The sequence below is a fragment of the Ambystoma mexicanum genome, chromosome 2p (genome assembly GCF_040938575.1).
Source record: "Ambystoma mexicanum isolate Mex_15411 chromosome 2p, UKY_AmexF1_1, whole genome shotgun sequence".
Taxonomy (NCBI): domain Eukaryota; kingdom Metazoa; phylum Chordata; class Amphibia; order Caudata; family Ambystomatidae; genus Ambystoma; species Ambystoma mexicanum.
Genome location: NC_090923.1, coordinates 1,306,814,312 through 1,306,832,646, shown reverse-complemented (window position 1 = coordinate 1,306,832,646; position 18,335 = coordinate 1,306,814,312). Strand labels below are relative to the sequence as shown.

Here is an 18,335-nt window from a genome sequence, read left to right as displayed (position 1 = left end):
TTGTGGTAACCTTGACAGGGATTGAGTTGCCATGCTGCACTAGCTGCTACTCTTGCTTCATCTTGCTGTCTCTCCTCCTTCACAAACTTAACAGATGGCTTTCCCAACTCTTACACCATCTCCTTGCTTTCATACTGCTTTACTAGTCCTAACCTCCCCAGTGATGGCTAGAATTGACTGGGTTGTTTTCCTATTCTCTCCTTTGCACCATCAGTAGGTCCACAAGTACTTGCTTGAAAGGAATCCTCTAAACCTAAAACCTGTAGGAATATCAGCTGGAAAACCAGCCTAACGTCCAGCAGGCCTCAATGGATATGGGGAACAAAACAAGGGGCACTGCGATAACAGAGGCCCCAAAGGAACAAATATTCTAATCAGACAGTGAGCATGCGAATTAAGGAAGAGTGCTGAACTGACCGGAAATATCCCAAACAAGAGCTGTAAAGAGAAAAGAGACAGTATGGAGCCAGATCCCAAAATGAAGATGAGAAGAGAAATCTGCCAGGGAGCCACCTGTCAGGCAAACGCAGGTCAAACGGGAGCCCTAATGGAAGTAACAGGGAAAGAGAGAGTAAATGACCTGCACAGCTCTCAAAAAGCAACAAAGGGCAAACGGCTGGAAGAAATGTCTCCAAAGATCCCAAACCAAGGTAATCCAGAAGCCAGGCAAGGACAAATACAGCAAAACAAAAGAGTGGATGTCTGGAAGGTTTTGAATTAATCTAAACCTCTGGCATTGCTCTGCACAACCCTCCAGACCACTGTTCTTCGCCTGCCAAGCCATTACAAAAGGGGAAAGACCATATGCAAATCAGGCTTGGTCTTACCCCAAAAGGGGCAGTCCAGCCAGAACTGCTTGGTCACATCCTTTCTGCACGAGACCACAAGCATCCCCAAACATGTTTCAGCCTCTGTGGGCCTCATCAGTGAGGAGTAGCTTGGGTCTCTAGACCCAGCAGGCACAGGGCCCACTTCTGGGCATACCCGCCCCACTCTGGGTTACTACAGCAAAACAAAAGAGGTGATGTCTGGAAGGTTTTTAATTAAACAATCCTCCAGACCATCATTCTTCGCCTGCCAAGCCATTACAAAAGGGGAAAGACCATATGCAAATCAGACTTGGTCCCACCGCAAAAGGGGCAGTCCATTCCGAACTGCTAGACCCCTTTTGCAAGGGCGCACACAGGCTAAAAAACAGAGGCGTGGACGGTTGCCCAGAGCAATGCCAGTGGTTCAGATTAATTCAAAACCTTCCACCCATCACTACTTTGGTTTAAGGACAAATACAGATCATTGTTAGGAAACGTCCTGTTGCTCATCTAACCTAATAAAGAGCTTCTTCCTAAGTACCTTTTCTCCAGCCCTATCCCAAACCTATTTTGGAGTGGAGTTCTATCGTGCCTATGGTATTGTCTATCAATTCTCTGAGAGTTTACTGAGTCAACTAGCCCTGCTTAGCCTCTTCCCTTTATTACAGACTGTCCAATGCTCGCCATATCTCTTCTTCTAATTTGTACTTAGTATGGTCCTTTTCGTGTTCCTGACACGTATTAGCTCTAGTGCCCAGGATCGATCAGGAAGCCCTAGTTTCTTCTCTTTATATTGTGTTTTCCATCTTCTAACCCATGTTCTCATATGCAGTAGCGTTCCTTCACTGCTGTGTGTGATGATTGCTTGATTGTAAGGTGGGGCGAGGTTTAAAGTGCCCAGCCACCACTTAATGGTCAGGCAAATGTATCAAGGCCTGGGATCATAGCCCCTCCCTATCTCCCCGGCATCTGGTGTTCCAGGGGTTGTTCCTGTGTAGGTGGTTCATGGAAATACTGGCTTGCCAATCCTTCTGAATGTATGGTGATCCTTTGTGTGTTCACATCAGTGGGTATGCAAGCCCGCCGCCACAGTTGAATTGGAGCGGGTGCACAAAATGATTACTTGCTTCAGTGCCAAGAGTTTGAGTGTGCTGCATTTCTAACGCTGCTCGCCTATTTTATTTATTTTTATTTATTTATTAATTTCAGGCATCTGGGTGCTACACAAAACATAGAAACACAAAGAAACCAGGATAACATAACAATATAGATCTTCATACTAACAAGAAATATGCTAGTGTGCATATTCGATGGCCACACTTGATTCAACATCTAGTTCTGTGGTCAGTAGTGGGGTCCACCTGCACAATAAGCTGGGAAGGGGAGAAGGAGTCTGTATACTACCTCCAGTGGTTGCATTAGTGAGTGAGTGGTTTCCACTGGCTGCCCAATTCCTCTGACTGTTCCTCAAGTGTGGCCACATTAAAGGAGGCACTAATAAACTGGCATGGTAGCCCCTGCACCAACCACTGCTCTTAATAGCTGATTTTTTTACATATAGAAATTTGGCAGTGGAATATAATAGCACTGACCCAATTAACCTGCGATGTAGCATTTCTCAAGAATAGTACAAATTGCTAACTGAGGGTTTGGATTGCAAGGGTAATGAACAGGAAGCAGCAGAATCATAGTCCTCATTCGATGATTATAGATTGCATGAAGAAGTTGGCTAATGAGAGAGGGTAAAACAGAGATCGTAAACTGCTGAGTTATGAAGTTGTAAGGCTCCCCAAGTTCCCAATTTAAAAAAGTCCTAAATCTAGCACAGTCCATTTCAGAAGCAATAGTAAACATATCAAACTGTTTTACAGTGGAGTTCTCCTCAGATACATATGATGAAGTCCCATTTCTGAAGCTAATGGATGGGACTGGAGAGAACATAGAGACCAGGGCAACCTCCTGATCATTGAAGTATGCCCCAGAGGAACAATATGAGGGAATCCCCCAGGGCCTCCTTAGCTGGTTATATCTTAGTTACCCACCAAACCCAGGCAGTCCTTTCAACGCAGTGAAGTAGTGCACTATTAAACATCCGCAAGAAATCGCTGTAGAAGTCCCGGTATGGGAGTGAGGGTAAGACGGAGGACCACAGTCCAAATAAATGTCTGATTAGTTTTTGTGTTTTGTTGCGAGACCCACTTCATGACCTTAGTTAACTCTAATCCCTTACTTCCTGTTTTGTAAAATAAAATCCTTGAAACATAACCTTGTCTTGGAATCATCTGTTGATCCCACGGCCACGACAAGCTCTTTTTCTGCACTTTAGCAAAACTGTTGTAAACAATTTTGAGTTGTAAATGTTTGAAAGTCTTTATAATATTGTCAGTGTTCTATAAGAATATTGTTTAGTACTATGTTAACAAATGTTAAGCTTTTTGTCTGTTTTCCTTACTTTAGCAAATAAAAAGGCACACATATATAAAATCAGATGGATGTTTCATAGTAACGTATCTAATGAACATTTAATGTGATAGAAAGTAATGGGAGTTTCAAAAAAGTATGCAAAGAGGTATTTAGTGTCTCAAAATACTTTCTGCCGCATTGCACACTGTCATAAAGATGGCCATTTCATGACACAGTGACTGATGAGCATGTATTTTCACTACACTGCAGAGATATACAGTGGCAAAACATATAATTGCTATTCCATCATTTTGTATATTTTCTTGTGCCACATTATTCCCTGTCACAGAGTTTCACAGCATAGGCTTCAGGACTGGAAGAGAATTGTTCTCATGGAGCAGTTGTTTCTGGTGGACTATTTTATCTTGGCTTCACATGTTTTACAAAATGAGTAAGAGTGTACGTCCAACAGACCTGGAGAATCGTTTATGAGAAAAATCACAAATTCAAGACCTGCCATTTAACATGCTTTGAAAAGCATCATTTACAGTTTAGACAGTGTAGGTTTCCTCAGCAAAGGTATGTGTTTGATTGGTTTAACTGTGTCTTCTGTAAACTGTTGGTAAGAGGAGTAACGAAACACCCTTTTCACTACTTATTAGTTTTCCATTATAATTTTGTGAACGCTGCAGTATTAGGTTGCTTTTGTCATGGCTGCAAAACTCTAACTATGAAGCAAAGAACTCTGGTTAATATGTTAACAACGAAGAGATCATAAAAAGCCACAAAGATCTTTTCACAAACGTTCATTAATATTTACTTTTGCAGGAAATTTATGGTACCGGAATGGAATCACTCCAAGTTATCCACAGGGAACCATTTGGGAGCATGTTTCGAATAACATACGTAAAGTTTCGGTTGGCCCTCTTGACCAGGTTTGTCCAGTTGATATATTTATTAAAACTTGTCTGAAATTTGATCTTGGTTTGATATTTCTTTAATTTTCGTTTTTTTTTCTGTCAGAAGCTGCTAAAGAAATGATAACCCTTTTAGTTTGGGCATCGTAGCTTGGATGCAAGGGCCGTGTTCTGGAGTAAATTATGTATGAGGGACTGGTGCTTGTGAGATTGTGGGTGCTGCCAACAGCAGCATTCAGAATCCTTGGGCCTCATTACGACCCAGGCGGTAAGTTACCGCCTGGGCCGTGACTTTACCACCATGGCGTAAACTACGTTTACGCCATGGTGGTTGGCGGACTTACCGCCCCATTCCGACCTTGGCGGGGCGGTAAGTCCCCAATCCCCATTTACCCTTCCCCATTCCCATTTTTGCCCCATAGGGCATAATGGGAGTGGGGAAGGCGTTAATTACGCCACCGTAAATTACGGTGGCGTAATTAACTCCATGGTCCCTTAGCGCCATGGATTTTAACACCTGCTAAAAGCAGGTGTTAAAAGCGCCATGGCGCTAAGGGACCTCGTACTCAGGCGGTAAGGGTCGGCGCTGTTAACGCTGCCGTTAACCCCTTACCGCCTGGGTCGTAATGAGGCCCCTTGTCTCCATATGTATTTAATTAGAAACATTATATAAGGCACATAACTTGCTGTGAGCAGTGCACTGTACAAACGCCAAAAGTGCACCTACGTACATAAAACAAAAACATTTTTAAATAAATCAGTAATCAACTGTCCAAATAATACCCAAAAATTCAAATCGAACAGAAATACTACTGCAAATATTTAGAAAAAATAAGGTTTTAAGTTATTTGGCAAAGTCACATTAAAATAAGCATATACTGAATTTAGGTGGTCTGTGGGTGCTGGGGATCCTGGCTATGAGCAGAGAGAAGGGAGAACATGCTGATGCAGCCCCACTAAGGAGGACATCTCTGACCCTTGGAGGAGCCAGAGAACAGGAATGCAAATGCAGAGTCTGCTGGGGTCAGAGGCTCTGGCCTAGCAGGACGAACCCGGCCTGGTGGATAATAATTCTACAGCATGAAAACTACCCAGGCATGGGGGAAATACTTGCTGTTAAGCATACAGTAATACCTTGGGGAGGGGGGAAGACATTCTTGTTGGTAAGGTTAATGCTGGCAAGAGGGAAGGAAATACTTGATGGTAAGATAAACCTCGGTGAGGGAGGAAGATAACAACCACTCAAAGGTTATTATGTTCATGTCAGAGCAAATGACCCGCGGCTAGAGATGGACAATATCTGCATGAAGGAAGATTATACACCTACGAAGGAGGACACAAGCATGCTGGGCACTATATCTCTGATACTGTCGGTTTGACTGAAGAAGTACGCTGGATGCTTTAACCCTGAGACTAAAACAAATATGGACAATATCTCAAAATGAAAGAGGTGTAAAAGAAGAAACAAAAAATTATCTTGGTTCAGTGAGATCTCCTTCTCAAGTCCCTTTCAGTGTTCAAGTTTCCCACCCTTTATTATAAAAGTCTACTTTGTGTGAAAGGAGAAGACTCCTCAGGGGGTATAGAAAAAAGACATATAATCTTGCTTCACAGTGCACTCTCTCAAGTGACATTTATAACAAAGATCAGCTCTCTTACAACGTTCAAGTGGATGATCTTGGCCTGTTCCGCTCAAATATTAAATCTCTGACCCTTGTTTTGTCTTTGGATTGCTGGTTTCACCAAGCTCTATTGCCTTGTCGAATACGCACGATAGTGAGGGCCGGCATGGACAACTCATTTCGGACTTAGAAAAAGTCTGAGTATCTTCTCCAGGAGGTTGCAGTGGTTGTTGTGCCTCTTCTGCTCTGGTACACTTTCAACAGGTCTCAGAGTTGGGCTTAGGGAGTTTGATGTCCACTGACCTTTTCCCTACTCTTGGGTCCTTGACCCCAGGGGACCCTCTTTACTATGGGAGCTTTGGTAAGTGTGATGAATCAGAGATGATTCCCTGAGAAAACGTCGCCTGGGACCCTTCTCATGTGGCCAGGAAAAGGCAGACACTTTCTGATCCAGACCCTGGGGATGGTGTTCAGCAGGAGGATCACATGGTGGGGGAGCAGGTCAGGTAGAATGGGAAACCCCCTTGTTCAACTTCCCCCGAGACTCTAACCTTCTAATGGCCTATTGCAAAATAGAAGAAGTTAGAAAAACAGATTTTTGCATTATGGACTCAGTTCCATAATCCCCAAAGTACTGGGAAGGTAGAAGAGGGTTGTTGAGGAACAAAACTGCAAAGTGCAGCTTGTTAATTACCCATATCCGAGGGAGACTGGGAGGCTTAAAAGTCCCCCTCAGGTGCAGGCCGTTCATAAGAAGAAGGAGCAGAGCAATAGTCGTAGGTGGAGGAGTTGTGAACTCTCCATGTTGCAGCAGAAGCAGAGCCAGGAGAAGGAAGACGCCAGGACCACTGTTGAGTGTCAAGCAGGAGCCGATCCTTAGAGGGTCTTCACCTCCAGAAGCCTTAATAGCAGAGTTTGCGCAGCGGGAAACATCAGAGAGGGATGCTTGCCCCCTGGAGACCTAAATTGCAGAGGCTGCGCAGCGGGAAGTGAAAGTTTGAAAAGATTCCCCCATAACAAGGCTTTCTGTGGTGGCAGGTGAGCACCGGAGAGCCTTTGGAGCAGAGGAAGCTCCGTGTGCGAATTGCGCGGGCCGAGGCAGACTGGAAGTAGCAGATTCCCAGACAGCGAGAAGCCACTGAGGCCGAGGACCTGGGAGCAGCGAGTTCACTAAGCTATTGTGACACCGGAGCATTCCGTAACCGCTTGCGTGCTTAACAACAGAAAGCAAATGCGTAACTAGAAAACCACGAAGGAAGGCAATTTTGAAAACTGAACTGACAGAAAGCAGAGAAAGCATTATTTTGTAAAAACAAACTGTGTTTTAAAGCATGTGGGTTTGTTTGAAAAACAACAACAAGAGGTGACAGTAACTTCAAAACCCAATACAAACTACCATTGCCCAAGCCAAAAGAAAGTAAAAAAAAGGCAATTTAAAACTAACGCCCAATGCCAAAATCAAGAGTGGGAAAATGAGAGTCCAAAAGTCTGTAAAGCTTATTGTCCTTGTTTGAAGAGGTGATTAGAGGAAGCTGGTATAAACCCACATTGCCAAAGCTTATGAATAGTCAAAGTGAGACCATATGATTGTCAGTAATTAGTTAATGAAGAAGTGGGGAAACAAGAGTGGCAAGAAGACTGCCCTTCTGATAAAGCATATTCAAAAGGAGTGGAGCACAACTTGCAGAGGTATTGGAAACCACAAAAGTCTAATGTGAATCTTGTCTTCCTGAAAAATTCTTGAAATGTTGTGTTGTGAATTAAGAGACATTGCAAAGTTGTTGTTTGCTGATCTTAACCACAGAAGCACTTGTTTGTAATTTGCTGACATGGCAGGGGAATACACTGAGTCAGAGGTTGTTGTAACACTTTATTCAGTTTGGACAGGGGAGTATACCTGAACAGAGAACTTTGTAGTAGTAGGCTTGTCATGGGAGTAAACCAGGAGTAATTGAAGTAGTACGCCTGGCATGGAAGTAAACCAGGTGGAAGATGATACAGTGCTGTGAAGTGGTATTAACCACTCATCCTGAGAATCATTCATTGCTGAAGAAAGTGTGGTGCAAAACCATTGCACTAGTGTATAATTGTTTTGAAACAAATATGTGGCTGCAGAAGAAACCTGTCAAAGACAATTTATATTAATTTTACTGAACTCAGTAAAAGTTCTTCGTTTTTGCGGAGACGGTTGTTTTTCTTAACATCACAAGTGGAAGAGAAAGAAACCCTGTTGAACAATCCTGAAGTGTTGGAACTTTTTGTTGCTAAGTGGACATTAAAAGAAATGCATTGGAACTTTGATACAAGACAGAATTTCTTTATTCTTTTGGAACTGTTGAACAGAATCCTGCTTGAATCTGTGGAAGGGAAATTCACCCAGGTTACAAGGAGAGTCAGTTATCATATTGTGAATTCAACTGTTATATTTGTTTCTTTTGAATTGCCATATATATTACATTGTTGAGTTGGTGTATGTACAGGTGTGAGGTATAGAAACCATTTGTGAAGAGTGTTTTCCTTAGTTTATTTTAGGCAGGGAAAACCTTGTTGGAGTAGGTATCGTGAGGCGTTTATCCAACCTTTTGATTTAATAAAATGGCATCTTTAGGAAAACCTTCACAAAGTTGTCCACCTCTGATTTCTGTCCCATCACATAAGCGTCCTGAACCCCGTAAGGATGGCACCATTGTGTGTCCCCTCCAACCACCTCTTGATTCTACGCTCGGCTGACCTGGTCTTCCAGAATCTCTACGGTCTTTCTTGCAAACAGGGTACCTGTTCTCCTCCCACCAGTTCAGGTATCTTAGATGTAGGTCCCTCTCTAGTTCTTCTCTATCCGCAACCAATGTTAAGGATTTTAACCTCCTTCCCGCTCCTGCTCTGTTGGTCTCTTGGTGATTCCTCTCCTCCAACTTCCCCGCTCCATCAGTCTCCATACTATAAACTCTCTTCTGGCCTCCTAATAAGTCTTTCTTTCTCCAATCATCCACCTCAACCACTTCCCAAGCACTCCTCCAAATGGCAACTCCCTATTCCCCCAACCTCCTCCCACTCTCCTTTTCTCTGATGATCCGCCTCTTCCACTTTCCAACAACTCTTCTCCTTCAGGTGACCAATCCCCACCCCCTTTTCCTTCCATCCTCCTTGAATCACTTCCTCCAACCTCAGATTCTCTCCCCCATACAATACTATTTCCCTCCAACCTCCTGCAGACAACCTCTATTTTTCTACTCATTGTCTTCTCCTAGTACTCCTTGTCACAATCTCTATTGCGATTGCAGTTCTTGCACTGAGATAGCACAAGCAATCCTCCCTTCAAGGGTCTTTGAATTCACTTGTATTAATTCAACACAAAATGCCACAAACTCCAAGTGGAAACAAGGTTCCGCTAGAGATGTTTGGGGATGTTTAAGGTAACTGCTTAGAGGAATTGGGAATTTGATGGCTAGGAATGGGGTTTTCTTGGTAAATATGCACCTTGAGTCATCGTACCTGGGGAAGTTCTAAGTTTGCTCACTCTTGGTTCAATTTTTCTTGTTGGTCGACAGTCATGCACTCTGCCCATTCATTAATAACCTATGGCAATTCACAAGTTCACAGCATAAACATGCAGTAGTTGGGACACTTCTGCTGGTTTCCTTTCTCATGCTACAGTGCTTATCTCACCCTGTAGCTTTGTAGGTTAATACAGTACCCAGGAAAACATTGCTATTGAATATCCTTGCAAGCTTAAAATGATTAGCCCCCGAAATAACGGTTCTACGTTGAAATACCAAATTTAAAATAATGAGGCCGAAAATGCTGAGTTTTTTTAATCGAAATTTTCCAAACGCCTTTTTGATTTTTTTGCATTTTTGTTATTTTAAATGCAGACAGAGACCCCCCACAACCCTATTTCCTTAATTCATTCTCTTACCCAACCCCCTATCTATTTTAAAAAAATTCGACTAAAAACACTCAGCGTTTTCGGCCTCGTTATTTTGTGATTGTTTATTTGGTATTCCCAGAAAAAACCAGTTACTATCACACATTTGTTTTTCTGTAACAGTGTTCACACACTTAGCCTGTCCGCATCCTACATAGTAATGACTATGTCACCCTTCCGTGCTCATGACTTCAAGGTTCTTTCCTAGAACTAGTGTGTGAGGGATTTGCACCTGGTCTGCAAAATGAAAGCAGCATCAAAACATGTATTCCCCTCAAGTTATTCATTTCCATGAACTTTGTTCTAGACATGCAGGCTGAGGATTCGAGATCTTGGGTGTTGGCCTGAACGTGTGCCCTGTAAAATGTCTGCTCCCATTCTGTTCTCCTCCTGCTGCCTCTCAAGTCTTCCCAGGCAAGCTCAAGCAGTTTCAAGTCTGCAGAGCAGCTGTGAGGATGAGCATGGGCATCGACCTGTACACGCGCCCTATAGACAGCTCCAACTTTCAACGCCTGTTCCAGTTCCTTTCCTGTAGTGCTAGAAAGTACTCATGTGCGGTTCGACCCAATATTGCCATGTGAGGATCCCAAAATGAGACACGGACACAGAGGACTCATAGTTTTGGCTATAAAATTTTATTCAAAAATCAAAAGGGTTGGGGAAATGCCTTACTATCCCTATCCTAGGAGGTATTTCCCTACCTCAACCAAAAACGAAGGGGTATGTCCGTTGTCAAGATGTCCAAAGTAAAAAAACATCCTGTGTCCGAAATTCTATTCTGGCCCTCACACTCTAAATATTAACTCTGAGATGCAGAGAGAATATCCTTTGCACCTTAGAGTGCACAAATGTTCCAATTCAATGTAAAGATATAACTTCAACCAAAAGTTCCAAGTGGACAAGGTTCGCAGTGCCAGGGAATAGCTCACTTCCCAAGGTTCCTGTTACCAGTTTGCAGGTTTCTTGTAGCCCAAGAAGATGACTTCTCCCTCACTTCCCCAAGTTCCTTTTTGCAGAAACAAAGAATTATGTTTCAAATAGTTCAACATCCTTGGGCATGTGAATTCCTAAGGATTCTCCTGTAATTTAACACACACTTGATTTGGCCTGTTATAGTCTTCTGTCAGCAATCCCTTGCTCACTATAGTGTAAAGTATGTGTGTGGGGATTGTGTGTGGGGGACACTCCCGCAGCCCCCGCTTTTTATTTTCTGGGTGTGCTACAGGGAAGTCCCCCGCAACACCCCACTCAGTATACCACACAGTATAGTGAGCGGGGTGTTGCAGGGGACACCCTCGCAACCCCTGTTTTTTAAATTATGTTTTTCGGGTGTGCTGCGAGAGTGTCCCCTGCAACACCCCACTCACAGTACCACATAACCCGCAGCCTTTTTTTATACTTACCTATAATGCTACCACCAAAGGTTCAAACTTTTGGTGGTTCGAACCTTTGGTGGTAGCATTTTTAGGACTTTTTGTCCATGCAAACTTTTGGATGCAGTCAAAACGCCCTAGACTGCCCTAGTCTTCATCTGCCTATAATCTAAGAGGTAGGAAGGGAAATAAAGGAGTGGGAAAAACAAAACGTGCACCAAAGGTTTAGCAGTGAATAGCAGGTGGGTGGGGCAGATATCAAGTTACCTGCAGCTATTTGCACCAGCTGACCAAATGAAAAGAGGCAGGGAGGTAGCTGAAGGGAAATAAAGGTGTGGTGCAGACGAAAACATATGGTGGAATTGGAGTGTGTGGCATGGAGACAGAGAAAATGATGGGGCGATGGAAAAGGGATACTGGTATACGTGCAGAAGCGTAAAGGAGTGCACCCGAATCTGGTGGAAGAGATTAGGGGCAACAGTGAAGTGATGTCTTCTGCTAAAAAATTATCCCACAGCAATGGTGATGACCAGTCTGCATTTGAATAAGACTTAAAAGTCACCCAGTCCTTAAACTAAGCATTTCCATAGTAAAGGGGGGCAAGAACGGAAGTCTTACGTGCTTAAAGTGGGAATGATTTGTCTTTTGTGTAGTGAATGACTCATAACTGTGCACAAGTCACAAATTGATTTAAGTGCAAAGAGCACTGAAAAATATTATATTTGCCAAGGGGTTGCTCTCAATGCGGACACTAGGGTCTTACTGGATTTCTATCCCTGGATTATGAAAAAACAAGATCACTTTAATGCTGGAGTGCTATATCGCCTGTGACCAAGCTCTTTGGACAGTTGAGACCTGCCCGACCATTCTTTAAGAGGGACGTTGTTGGCAGGATATCCTATCCCTTGGAGTCTATAAGAAACCTCAGTAGGTCTTGTTGAATTTTGTCTAGGCAGTTGTGGGAATGGGTGAGCACCACTATAGGCTGTATGTGCGCAGTCATTTAACTTCCTATGTCAGGGTTACAAGCAAGGCTCTGATAAGAATTTGCTTCCTACTTAGAGTGAAACAGGAATACTTTATGCTTATTAAAAGATTTTCTTTGCCCTTAAAATTAATCTTGAGATCGGTCAGAAATATTATTGGCGTTCCTTCCTATGCCACTGCTCTGCTGATCACAGATTCGAAAAGATATCAGTGGAGCTTTGTGGGCAGAAGCCAGGGGTTGGTACCTATGTGTTCATAGTGTTCATTGTTTCCCCTTTTTGTTGGGCACATTTTTCTTTTTTTAGGGATTAGAAATGGATGGTGTATAGGTCTATTAGGTGTAAGGCTCGTTTTCAGTAACTCACAGGACAACATAATGTGGGTAGTAAGTAGAAGCAAGGGAATTTTCATCATCATATACTGTGGTGCTGTTATTCTGATGGAATTATCATCCTTACACAAATTATGAGAAGCATGTTCTCATGTGGGCCTTGAATTACTTCATTAAATGTGCCACATGAACTATTGGCATGTGTTCTGACACATTCCTTTTAGTTGCCTTTATTCCATCTGCAAATATTGTATCCGGTCTGATTTTTGATATCCACATCAATTATGAAAAGCAATATTTGTTTTTTTGTAATACACATGAGTGTTTTTCCAGTGACATAAAGCACACATTTCTGTCTGCACAGGAGTACTTTTGCTAGCTACTGTAGCACATTGTGAGGTCTTGAACTTGTTGACGAGTTCTCTTTATTATCAGATATATAAATATTTTTTACCTATTTGTTCGGAAAAAGTGTTGTAAAATGCACCTTTTATGCAGATTAGTAAAGAATTGCAATGGTTTGGAGGGGGCAATTCCTTTATAAATTCTCTTCGGCGATGGTAGCTCACTAACTACGCATGCTCACAAAGTGGCTTACATCGTGAATCAAATGCGCACATGGAAAATAAAGTGCGCACGAAAAGGCAACCAGTTCCGCACTTAGAGAAAAATAATTAGAGGGAACATTGGTCAGGACTTCTTTACAGTCTTTTATACATCTATCTTCACCTAGTATGCTCTCTTGCAAGGACTTTCATACCATAACTTTATTACAATTATCTTCACCTGGTGTACTCTCCTGCCAGGACTTTCATATCACAACTTTATTACAATTGTCTTTACATGGTGTACTCTCCTGCCAGTATTTTCATATCACAACTATATCAGAATTCTTTCCTCCTGGTGTACTCTGCTGCCAGGACTTTCATATAATAACTTTATTACAATTCTCTTTCACCCTTGAAACAATACCAGCGCAATGTTGGCATATAATTTCTTGAATGGTTCTCTCCTTCATATATAGGGTGTTTGCCCCTCTCTCAAGTTCATTCACCTTTACTATGTTTTCTCTTTCTGTCCCTTTAAGATGCATGTTCAACGACCCGTTCGTGGAATAGTTTATGGGTCTATTAGATTCTTCACATGCTTCACTTTGCTCACTCGTGGTATAGCTTTTATATTTATTAGCTTCTTCACATATTTCACTTTGTTTAGTGATAGCTACTTCAAAGCAGTTCACCCTTTCAGGCAACCCGGTAATTCTCTCCACTTCCTTGGGCTTACCGGGTGCTCCAAGTGTCTCTCGCGCCTCTCTGCTTTTGTTCTCGTCAGATTGTGTGCTTGGCATACAACCTGTCCTCTGATGTGCCTCTGCCGTGCTGGTCCTCGGTTTCTTCTGCCTTTCCTTCTCAGGCAAAGTGTCTTCTGCACTCTGGTTCCTTCTCCTGCTGGGCTGATTAGCTTTGGCAGCGTTTCCTACGGCGTCTTCTCCCCCAACGTTTTAGCCATTGCTTGCTCAGCGTCTGCAGCTCTCTCCTTATCTCTCTCTCCTTTATCGTATGCATCAGCTGTGGTGAGTTTAAATCTCCCGGCATGATGGACGAGCTTCCAAAGACTAGACCGCAGCGCTTACTTGCCGGTCTTTGTAATCTGCATTACTCCACTCCTCTTCCTTGTGTCAGTCCGTGCTCTGTCATACCTTGTAAGAGGAGGCTGCTGTTGGAACTCCCTTGGAACAGTTACTCCCTGCCTCTTCCTACTCTCAGTAGATGTGTGGCTATTCCTATGATGATATGGTGAAATGCTTGCAGTGTTTATCGTAGATGGTTGAGGGGGGAGTATCACAATATGGCAAAAAGTGAATGGGGATATGCAGTTTCCTCCCACGATATCAGAGCCTCCCCCCATGTGGTCCTCCCTAATACAGCCATCCCCATGGTCAGGATCAGGTAGCGGCTGCCATCCGTTGGCCACATGGGGAGAGGCTATCCCAGGAAAAGGAGTGATGGCATTGTCAGATTCATCAGAAGCCGCCAGCTTGTAGTTTTGTCACAGTGCATTATTGGTAGCTTAGTTTATTACATTATTCTCCTGTTATGCCCTTTTGGCTGTTGCTACCCATTTCTGTCAGCACTCGGGCACAATGGAACATTCACATCCCACAGCGTGTTGCATTCTTTTGCAAGTGGTGATATCCTGGCCCTAATACTTCCTGCTTTGTAGTGATGTCAGCGGGAAAGCAAAGAGTGATGCCACTTGGCCCCTGACACCTCTCTTGCCACTCTCTGCAAAATGATTTCCTCCAACTCCAATATAAAGCCACCCTGACAGACTGAACTGGCTGATATTTACAGTTTCCCCTTCGACTCAGTGGTGTTTGAGGTTATTGAGGATATTTATTTACCGATATGTGGGCTGCTCAATATGCTGCTGGTTATTGTAACGCTCACCTGATTCCCACGGAGGCGCAGGTCTGGCTTCGAGTGCTGATGCTTCTTCAATGGTGAAGCGCAGGACTCTGAAGATGGACAGGAAGGGCCCTCTACTCTGGCTTCTCCGGCTTGCAGGAATATTCCCCTGTGCGTGAAAAGGGAGTATTACCTACTGACTGAGTTATGCTCAAGCCTCCCACTCTCTTCCAACCCTCCACGATACCCTTCCACGATTCCCCGTGAAGTCTCACCTTAGGGTCAGGAAGGATGAGCTCTCCATCCTGCTTCTGATGCAGGGGCGCGTTGAAACCCAGTTTCTTCACTGGATTGAGGATTGATGGGAGTTCAGGTAAGCTTGACTATTCAGGTAAGGCTCTGTAAAAGTTCAGTTGCAAGTTCAAAAGTCCAAGCTTAATAATAATGTTCATTGTCTTTTTGCAGCAAGCGCTAATGCTTATGTCTTTTTTCCCCTTAGGGGCCGGGGTTCGGAATGCCGGAGATATGGCGCCGACCCGAAGTGAAACGTGCAGTTCCAGTTCCAGTAAATGGCAGGTTAGTTCTGGATGAGCGCTCGGGAACTGTCTTTGCATATGTTCATTTAATGTCTTTGTCTTTTTTCCCCATAGGGGCCGGAGTCCTGAAAATGCCTGGAAGCGGCAAGACCCGAAATGAAATGAGGTAAGTCTTATTCCCTTCCTTCTCTCACCTCTTATTCTTGTCTTTTTCTCTAGGCTCTGGGAAGTGGCTGTGTATCCGGATGATCGCTGCTGAAGATGGAGGAACCCAGGAAAGGTGAGTGAAATGCAGCGCTGCAGCAATCGTAACGAAATGCTTTTAAAAATAATGTCTTCCCTTTCAGGATCGTCGGTGATGTCTCCGTGGTGCCGATTTAGCTGGTAAGGTCTCTTGTCTCCCTTTGCAGGTGACCCAGGATGCTGGCTGGCGTGGCTGAAGTCCAGATGCAGGAGCTGACACAGTGAGCGTCCAGCTGCGAGGAGCAGAACAACGCGAAGCGTGAGTTGCGATCGGGTGTGGTTTAAATAGCTTTGGAAGAAGTTCCAAAAGTGTATCCTTCCTCCGATCAGGTATGTATCCTTCCCCGACCACACCCGGGTGGAAAGTAATCCCACAGGTAAAGTAGTTCCATTCAGGCCTCAAGAGAGCCTGGATGTGGCAGCATGGTCTGCATCAGGTAAGTGCACATTAAAACACTTGAACACATGTCTAGCTTTATGAGCCTGGCGCCTAAGGCGCCAGGACAGGGGTCCAACATGAGCCTGGCGCCTAAGGTGCCAGGACTGCGTCCAAAGGGCCCCAGCTTGGGCCCGCTGGCACTCCCCTGGGGGATATGATGCCTGCCTCTGGGGTTGCTGGGTCGGACCTGGCTCCTTGGAGGTAGGCATCATGACAGTCATGTGGTTTGGCAGAGTGTTGGCCCTAAGTTACATGAAGGCCTGCTGCCATCTTGGATTTCTGAAAGGTCATTGATGTATGGGGTTTCTTTCCCTCCCGCTGGGGCCCCTGCTGCATTTATCAGTTTTAGACAGGGTCTCTGTTCCCTCAGCATATGAATCTGGAGACAAAAAATCTCTCAGTAAGCGTGGGAAGCAGGTTGCTACATTAACAATTCCTTTTTTGGGGGAGAATTTACAATTTCATACACCCTATGATGCTAGTGAGGCTGGGAGAATATTGTTTGTGTTTTCTGTTGCATGGTCCACATGAGTCGGTTCTTTTTTGTCTAAAAGCAACTTTGTATCCTTTTGGACTTCCATGGACTGTGGAAGTATGAGTCATATTTAAAACATGTTCCTTCGGTGTCAGTGCCAAGGGACAAAATGTATCTAATTGCACATCGGTACATTTGAAATGTTGCAATGCTGTTCCTTCAGAGAGAGAGGCTTCATTATCTATGGTGGAGGTTAGGGTCTGCTATGGAGCAAAATGCACTCTGATAGTGTCAGCCTTATGATAAGGAGTCTATGCTCCCCCACGCCTTGTGGCAGTTACCATTGTGGGTAGGTGTGGTGGTCTTATGTGTGTGTACCGGTAGTAGGTGTGTGAATGTCCCTGTGACTATCCCCTACATGGCCGTGGGCATCTATGGGTGGTAGATTTATGAGTACGCCTTTGACTCCCACCTATGTGGTCATTGGTGTATGTAGATATAGTAAGGATGCAAGTGCCCCCTAGCTTAGTGTGGATAGTCAATCGTAGTGGACTGGGTATCCCTTGCATACCCCCATTGGGTCCAGCATCTGACAACTTGGAGTGGCACCCAGGCTCTTGGGCCACCCACCTGTCAGTCCCTGAGTTTAGGGAGGGGATTTCATCACATATCTCCCCTGTTTCTTGGAAAGACTCCTCTGGCTTAAGATGCCTCTAACTGGGGTTCCCACTAACCTTGAGCTAATTGCTAGAGTGGAGAATCTTCCTTTGACCTGTTTCAAAAAAGTGGATCTCTCGTATGGTTTAGTAGCTATCCAAATCCCTCTTCCACTATCCATGAGGCTAGTATAGGTGTTTGTCAATTTGTCTAGGTTAATTCCCACTTGGCTGAAAGCTGTTCCTGAGGTTGTTCTATTCATAATAAAGTGCCTTCCAGTCTGTCTTCCATTCTATTGCTAGGGTGGTTACTTCGGCTCTGGGTTTCTAGGAGTCCATCGTGGAACCCCTCTTTGCTGACCCACAACCTTGTTAGGTTGGGTTCCTTCCTGGAAGGTTGGTTGGCAAGTATGCCTCAGCTCACAGATTCACAAATCTCCTCCTGGTTCACAGGTAAGTGGTCCCACTTGTAGACACCCTGGGTCCTTCTTCAGTGTATTGAGCTACCTGGCATCCTCTTCGCCTTGTTGTTGGAGGCCTGGGTCTTTTGGAAGACGTTATCCTACGTTCACTTTTGAGGATCCTGGGGTGGCAATCCCAGCTTTGTCTTCCTCCGGTTCTGGAGTGGTTAAATTTCCTGGGTTGCTGTCCTCTGGGTCTGCCGGGGCCCAATAGATCAAACTATGCTGTGGAGGTCCCCTCCGCCTCTGACTGGGAACCCACAGGGTGGGATTCTCCTACGGATCTGGATGCACCCTTTGGAAATGGAGCAGTCATAATCTCCACAACCTTTCTGGGAGGGATAGTCTTCTCACACTTCTCTTTCCCTTGGATATCCCAGAGTAGACCAGATGTTTCCGCCTCATCCAGGGCAACTGCTGTAATTTATTTTCTCTCTGCGAGCTCAAAGATTTTGTCGTGGGTGGACTTGAGAACTCCACTTGTGCCTTGATGGAATCATAATCTCATTGGTGCTCTGTTGTTGGTTCCTCCACCTCCAGTGGGTTCAGAAACTCTCTGCCAACATGGATTTGGCAGGGAAGTCTTCCAGTTTGTTGTCATAGGCAAGGGGGTGAGAGCTGATGAATCCAACCCCCCTTGCCTTCTACTTGCTCCTGGACCAGTCTCTGCATTCTCCAAGGTCGAGGCTTTTTAGCCAGTGGCAGAAAACCTCTGAAGGGTGTGCACAACTTAAGTGTATTCTCAGCCAT

The 18,335-nt window shown here is 44.3% G+C and overlaps 1 protein-coding gene across 1 annotated transcript in view; it reads left to right on the top strand.

Moving 5' to 3' along the window:
• Positions 1-18,335, top strand: part of TECPR1 (tectonin beta-propeller repeat containing 1) — a 1,334,260-nt gene that overhangs the window by 1,174,987 nt on the left and 140,938 nt on the right. Inside the window, exon 23 of the mRNA XM_069645650.1 lies at positions 4,041-4,147. Within this exon, the coding sequence (XP_069501751.1) occupies positions 4,041-4,147 (107 nt within the window). The remainder of the gene's footprint in view (positions 1-4,040; positions 4,148-18,335) is intronic.